This window comes from Oncorhynchus mykiss, chromosome 3 (assembly GCF_013265735.2).
Source record: "Oncorhynchus mykiss isolate Arlee chromosome 3, USDA_OmykA_1.1, whole genome shotgun sequence".
Lineage (NCBI taxonomy): Eukaryota > Metazoa > Chordata > Actinopteri > Salmoniformes > Salmonidae > Oncorhynchus > Oncorhynchus mykiss.
The window spans coordinates 73,116,121-73,123,964 of record NC_048567.1 but is presented as its reverse complement, the minus strand read 5'-3'; the positions used below and the strand labels follow the sequence as shown (position 1 = coordinate 73,123,964).

At 46.6% G+C, this 7,844-nt stretch overlaps 1 protein-coding gene across 2 annotated transcripts in view; it reads right to left on the bottom strand.

Moving 5' to 3' along the window:
* Nucleotides 1-2,781: 2,781 nt before the first annotated feature.
* nck2a (NCK adaptor protein 2a) overlaps nucleotides 2,782-7,844 on the bottom strand; it is a 52,439-nt gene continuing 47,376 nt past the window's right edge. For both annotated transcript variants that reach the window (XM_036975113.1, XM_021597935.2), the window contains exons 3-4: nucleotides 3,714-4,513; nucleotides 2,782-3,301 (exon numbers count right to left, since the gene is read on the bottom strand). In XM_036975113.1, the coding sequence (XP_036831008.1) occupies nucleotides 3,083-3,301; nucleotides 3,714-4,513 (1,019 nt within the window). In that variant the 3' untranslated portion in view covers nucleotides 2,782-3,082. The remainder of the gene's footprint in view (nucleotides 3,302-3,713; nucleotides 4,514-7,844) is intronic.

Sequence of the window (7,844 nt, the reverse complement as noted above, 5' to 3'; positions counted from 1 at the left end):
TAGAGAAAGAGGTAGGTGAAGTGAAATTAGCTCAGTTCATTGAAAATGGTAGATTGTTTATGTTGTGGTAGCCAGGTTCAGCAAGAGAAGATTCTGAAAATGGAAAAGCCTACACAGGGAGAAGATTAAAGGCCATGTACATGGTGATTATACTAGATTGAGGGGAGTCGTGACTGAGGTCCCAATGTCCATAGACGATAAAGAACATGTGAAGGGAGGAAGAGTGATTGAGGCCACACACTGGACACAATGAATAAAGTTGACTTCATAGCTTTTATTGGTAAGGTTATCAATACAACGACTTGGGGTCTGGAAAGCAGAATTGCTAGGTTGAAGGTTATTGTGGAGACGACAAGAGAGATATTGGGGGTAAGATGTTACTGTTGAAATTGTTGCCATGCAGAACAATCCTAAAGGTGGAGTGTTTCAGCATGATATAGATAACATTTAACAGGGTTGGGGGAGAGTTTGGTAGATGTTAGTAGGGATTTATTTGGTTTTCATTGTATTTTCATGGTAGTACAGAATTCGCCAGCTCATGATTGATCGTACATTCCAGCACAGTACTTAAACGATTGTTTGCGGACCGCCATGATGTCAAAGACGACAACGCTCAGTCATCTCCTCTGGCCTGAGTCACTCAGCAGCCAGACTGCATTTAAACAGCCAGACAGTTCTATGATTAACTATAGTGTAGAATAATAACATCCACTCCCAGAGACCAGCAGCAATTACCACTTGTCTCACGATACAGCATCAGAGACAGAAAGGGCAGACGGCTTATGATTTGAGTTATTCTGCAAAAACTTTTATTGAACATACGCATTTCAATTCTCATCACGTGATCAGCGGTACAGTACCATAGGTTGGATCAAAACGATTCATATATGCACATCTTCTGAATATATACATACAGTGGGAACAAGAATTAAATAACAATGCTCAATGACATTCAGATATATTATATCTAATAAAAGCTGAGAACCCCATGACCGATACGTAGCAAGAAGTATATAAAAACCAAAAAACATATTACTCTTGAATTAGTGTCATCCATCAGCTACATTTACATATTGAGAGTAGAACGCCTGAAGACCTGATTTCATTGGAAAACAGCACTAGGGCCAATGAATAGCAGTACAGTAAGGGCTCAATTGATATAGCGGAAGTTCAGCGTTAAAGTGTGATTTAAATTGAAAGAATATGTTCTCGCATTAGCGGAGACTGCATTCACGGTAAACACTGCATCTTGTCAGCTCAAATCAGAAATGACCTTTACATCTCTAGCGTTCAATCTGTAATGCTTCAGCCATCCAGATTGAATCGAGAACTAAGTGTAGTGTAGAGCAGTGCAATTAGTGTACAGCAGGAGCCAATCAAATAGCAGTAGTGTAGAGCTTGGGCCAATGGAAAGACAGAACAATAAATGTAGTGCCAATAGAAAAGCAATACAGTAAGCAGGTGGCACATTGACAGTATCTCTCTCGAAGTTGAGTTCCGAGGAGGACGAAGGCGGAGAAAGAGAGGGATAGACGAGGACGAAGAGAGGGATAGACGAGGACAAAGGCGGAGGAAGAGAGGGATAGACGAGGACGAAGGCAGAGGAAGAGAGGGATAGACGAGGACGAAGGCGGAGGAAGAGAGGGATAGACGAGGACGAAGGCGGAGGAAGAGAGGGATAGACGAGGACGAAGGCGGAGGAAGAGAGGGATAGACGAGGACGAAGGCGGAGGAAGAGAGGGATAGACGAGGACGAAGGCGGAGGAAGAGAGGGATAGACGAGGACGAAGGCGGAGGAAGAGAGGGATAGACGAGGACGAAGGCGGAGGAAGAGAGGGATAGACGAGGACGAAGGCGGAGGAAGAGATGGATAGACGAGGACGAAGGCGGAGGAAGAGATGGATAGACGAGGACGAAGGCGGAGGAAGAGATGGATAGACGAGGACGAAGGCGGAGGAAGAGATGGATAGACGAGGACGAAGGCGGAGGAAGAGATGGATAGACGAGGACGAAGGCGGAGGAAGAGATGGATAGACGAGGACGAAGGCGGAGGAAGAGATGGATAGACGAGGACGAAGGCGGAGGAAGAGAGGGATAGACGAGGACGAAGGCGGAGGAAGAGAGGGATAGACGAGGACGAAGGCGGAGGAAGAGAGGGATAGACGAGGACGAAGGCGGAGGAAGAGAGGGATAGACGAGGATGAAGGCGGAGGAAGAGAGGGATAGACGAGGATGAAGGCGGAGGAAGAGAGGGATAGACGAGGATGAAGGCAGAGGAAGAGATGGATAGATGAGGATGAAGGCAGAGGAAGAGATGGATAGATGAGGATGAAGGCGGAGGAAGAGAGGGATAGATGAGGATGAAGGCGGAGGAAGAGATGGATAGATGAGGATGAAGGCGGAGGAAGAGATGGATAGATGAGGATGAAGGCGGAGGAAGAGATGGATAGATGAGGATGAAGGCGGAGGAAGAGATGGATAGATGAGGATGAAGGCGGAGGAAGAGAGGGATAGACGAGGATGAAGGCGGAGGAAGAGAGGGATAGACGAGGAGGAAGAGAGGGATAGACGAGGATGAAGGCGGAGGAAGAGATAGATAGATGAGGATGAAGGCGGAGGAAGAGATGGATAGATGAGGATGAAGGCGGAGGAAGAGATAGATAGATGAGGATGAAGGCGGAGGAAGAGAGGGATAGACGAGGACGAAGGCGGAGGAAGAGAGGGATAGACGAGGATGAAGAGATGGATAGATGAGGATGAAGAGATGGATAGATGAGGATGAAGAGATGGATAGATGAGGATGAAGAGATGGATAGATGAGGATGAAGGCGGAGGAAGAGATAGATAGATGAGGATGAAGGCGGAGGAAGAGAGGGATAGATGAGGATTAGGCAAAAGGAAGAAGAACACATCTAAAGAGTGTTTACAGTGGTCCCTTAGTGAACTTATTATTTCCTTTAGAAATCATCAGAACCTCTGGAGAGGGTTTACATTTAAAAAATAAAAATAAAAAACAAAGGAAACAGAACCAATACGAACTATGTGACTGGGCTAAAACAGACAGTAAGGTCTCTCCCCAAGTTCAGCATGTTGAGGATAGCTGGGGTGCGGGCAGCGGTTTGACCAGGTAGAGCTTGTCTCCTTGTTCACTGGTGAAGATGGGGGCTTTCTTGTAGTGTTCCACCAGTTCATCTATGGAGCTGAACTTGCGCTGGCCGATACAGTAGACCTCCTCTGAACACTGCACCTTGAAGTGCTTGTTCTTTCCAGGCGCCTTCAGAGACACAGAGAAATCACTGGGCTAGAGGGAGAAGGATGGAGAGAGCGAGAGTCAGTTCACTTACACAACATAGATGAAACATCTCCAACAAACACCCTACTAACTATCCACCAGCAGAGGGCACTATGACTTCATTTATAAATCACAGGTCAATAGCTGTTCATGTGTGCAGATACTGTATATCTCCTATCCTCCAATTTAGTATTTTATCCTTGGGAAGATCTCAATTGCATACTCCTTGCGCCCTCTCTCCCCATCACCTCCTCAAAACCCATTGGAGGTGGTGGTCAGAGAGGGGCATGAGGAGTATGCAATTGAGATCTTCCCCTTCCCACAGGGCAGTGTTTGGGAAACCCTGGTCTATCTCTTCTCACACACTCCTACCTCCTTCCCTAATCCCTCCCCTTTCTTCATCCTCTCCTCCCCCACTCACCGATGACTCGCTGTCACGTATGAGGAAATCCCCCTCCTGTCCTCTCTCGTTGAGGACCAGCTCTGCTTGGTGTCTGGTCACCCCTCCGTAGTACCAGTCCCTGCCTGCAAACTTGCCCTCGCACGCCGGGGCCATGTGGCCGATCTGTGGGGAGCCGGGGGGCGACAGCGGAAGGGCGGGGAGCCCGGGAGGCCCGTTGGTGTCATTCAGCACCAGCACGTAGTTTTTGGGCACCAGGCCCACTAGACCGCGGGTGTTCCGGCAGCGCCACCACTCTGGGTCGTTCTCAGGTTTCTCAACAACCTCCATCACCTCTCCTTTCTCAAAGTTCAGCTCCTCCTCCGTCACTGAGCTGAACGGGTACAGAGTCTGGACCAGCTGGAGCGCACCACTGCCCTCGCCACCCCGGCTGCCACCACCTCCCGCCCGCCCGTTGGTCATCGTGGCCTCCCTGCCCCTCCCTGGATAACCTGGGGAGTCCCTTCCGCCTCTACCCCCTTCACCCTCTACGGGGTCCTCCAGGACATAGTTGGAGGGGAACCAGCCCACACGGCCCCCCTGGCTGCCCCGCCACCAACCGTCACTGCACTTCTCCATCACCGTGACCCGGGACCCCTTGGCTAGGGTCAGCTCATCCTCGCGCTCCGCCACGTACGAGAACTTGACCACAGCCAGGATGTTGAGGTCGTAGACCCGCTCGGCCACTCCTCCGCCACTCCCATTGGAGGGGTACTCCGCATCTGTGCTGGGCGTGGGGGAGGCGTCACTGGCACTCTGCTTCCTTCTGCCCTTACCCAGTCCTGAGACAGAGACAAAGACAGAAATCACTACATCAATATGTTAAGCTAACCTACCATGACATTTCATTGTATTTTAGAGAACCAGTCAAAGACAACATGTCTGGTGTTGCAAGTGGATTGAATAAAAAGTATTGTGGATTTCTTCTAGTTGGCAGCATTGGCAGCGACTGGTACCACAACACTTGTATAACCAGATACTAAGTAAGGAATAATTAACAAGGGGTTATGAGTCTTATGGAAAATAATAAACAACTAGGAGTTGCATTATTTTCCAGAAAACGCATAGAGCCCCAAGCTGATCATCTCTTTTATACCATGGCTATAATTGAACACAGTTGCCTCTAGAAATGTGTTCAACATCCACTGAAGTAGCTAGCAAGTTAACTAGAAAGCTACAGTAGTTGCCTTGGTAACCAAACACAGACTTGCTAGTTTAGCTAACCAAACCACAATGCCAATGTTTTCAATTTGACTTGCTTTCAAAAGCAGCTCAAACATGGAAGAATGAACTACAGACAGTGAATTCTATCGTGCGTTATAGGGAATTAAACAACGGGTGGATCTAATCCTGGATGCTGATTGGTTAAAACCGCATTTCAGCCTGTGTCTATTCCACCTGTTGTGAAATCGTTAGATTACTTGTTAGATATTGCTGCATTGTCAGAACTAGAAGCATAAGCATTTCACTACACTTGCATTAACATCTGCTAACCATGTGTATGTGACCAATACAATTTGATTTGAAGTGACAACCGGCTAAAGCTATGCCTATTTACTCTGATCCATCTCACTGTGCAATCCACTGTCTCATCAGCCCAGCCATACAATTTATAAACTTGATCTCTAATGTAAAAACCATCTAGACATTTTCTCCTATTTCTTTTAGACTAGCAATTGGTTTTCAATAGCGATTTGCATAAACCTTGCTGTCGGTCTCTCTGACATTTCCAACATTGAATTTCAATATTGAAACAAATCTCCTGCTGTCCAATAGTAATGAACGTGTAGGGGTCTGAGTTTTTCTCAGCCAGTCGAAATCATGAAAAGGCATCATTTAAGGACATATACGAAATAAATTTCAATGGAAAACAGATCAAACAAAACTAAGTGCAGCTTGTTTGCAGTCTTTCCTGCTTCAGTTTGAAGTGATCTGTTAGCTGTGTTGCTGGCTAGCTCCTCTGAACAACAGTGTCCTGCTTCAGTTTGAAGTGATTGTGTTAGCTGTGTTGTTGGCTAGCTCCTCTGAACAAGTGTCCAGCTTCAGTTTGAAGTGATTGTGTTAGCTGTGTTGCTGGCTAGCTCCTCTGAACAACAGTGTCCTGCTTCAGTTTGAAGTGATCTGTTAGCTGTGTTGTTGGCTAGCTCCTCTGAACAACAGTGTCCTGCTTCAGTTTGAAGTGATTGTGTTAGCTGTGTTGCTGGCTAGCTCCTCTGAACAACAGTGTCCTGCTTCAGTTTGAAGTGATTGTGTTAGCTGTGTTGTTGGCTAGCTCCTCTGAACAACAGTGTCCAGCTTCAGTTTGAAGTGATTGTGTTAGCTGTGTTGTTGGCTAGCTCCTCTGAACAACAGTGTCCAGCTTCAGTTTGAAGTGATCTGTTAGCTGTGTTGTTGGCTAGCTCCTCTGAACAACAGTGTCCTGCTTCAGTTTGAAGTGATTTTGTTAGCTGTGTTGTTGGCTAGCTCCTCTGAACAACAGTGTCCTGCTTCAGTTTGAAGTGATGTGTTAGCTGTGTTGTTGGCTAGCTCCTCTGAACAACAGTGTCCTGCTTCAGTTTGAAGTGATCTGTTAGCTGTGTTGTTGGCTAGCTCCTCTGAACAACAGTGTCCTGCTTCAGTTTGAAGTGATTTTGTTAGCTGTGTTGTTGGCTAGCTCCTCTGAACAACAGTGTCCTGCTTCAGTTTGAAGTGATGTGTTAGCTGTGTTGTTGGCTAGCTCCTCTGAACAACAGTGTCCTGCTTCAGTTTGAAGTGATTTTGTTAGCTGTGTTGTTGGCTAGCTCCTCTGAACAACTGTGTCCAGCTTCAGTTTGAAGTGATTGTGTTAGCTGTGTTGCTGGCTAGCTCCTCTGAACAACAGTGTCCTGCTTCAGTTTGAAGTGATTGTGTTAGCTGTGTTGTTGGCTAGCTCCTCTGAACAACAGTGTCCAGCTTCAGTTTGAAGTGATATGTTAGTTGTGTTGCTGGCTAGCTCCTCTGAACAACAGTGTCCTGACGAGAGAACACATTTTCTTTGCCATGTGAATTCACGCATCATTAGTTCATTCTTATGAATGTATCCAAATAAATGTCACTAGAAAACAGCTTAAACATGCAGATACTTTGCTGTTATTCTGGCTGCGGTGTTTAACGTGACTAAGTTAGCCGTAGTTGGGTAGCTAGCAAGCAAGGTATAAGAACGTCGCCAGCCAGTATGACAACAGAACATTTAGGATGAACGACTGGGTCACATCCATAGATGGTTTGGTTGCCAGAGACTGATAGAACGAACGACCAGCCGGCTTGGTAGCAACCCTAGATTTGTGTCAGGACGAAATAGTATGAATAAATTAATCTAAATAAAAATGTAATGAAAATATGTCAATCATTATCTGAATATGTTGGTAACCCGTTCTATTTAAGTGATAATGCCCTCGATTAACCCCATGCCAATATATCCGCCAAACACCTTCAGGCCAATCAGAAACGAGTATTCAACAATGCCATGATATAAACATCTTTCATATCCACAACCGAAAACACATAAGTTATAACTCCAGTGGTACTGAGACAGTAAATAAGGCAGGGGTTGGGGTACTAAATTGAGGCTTCAGGCTGCACTCTGGGCCCAGTTGGGGAGTAAACACTTAAGATAGAGGACAAAACTAACACATACAGGTAATAAAGGAAACACCAACAGTGTCTTATAATAGGGCACCATGAGCCAGAACAGCTTCAAACTCATGTTCACAATCACATGCACGTACATACAAGATTGCACACACATGCACTACATACAGTAATTCTCTCAAACTCGCAACCAGTAAACACACCGAAGTGACACACACACACACACACACAATCACAACTGCTGGTGTGTTTGTCACAACTCCCATCTCCTCATTAAACCAGGCATTCAGCACCACTGACATGCTCTAGCTCAGCTAACCAAGTCCCCTCAAAAAGCTGAAAATAGTACATCCGAGCTGGGGAAGAAAGTGGAGCAGACAGCCTGGCAGGTGCATGGCTCTGCTGTGGTACTGACAGGCAGGTAGGGGATCAAAGGTGCCTCCACACCTACCCATCTCCATCTCCTCTCCCTGCCTCCATCTCCTCTCCCTGCCTCCATCTCCT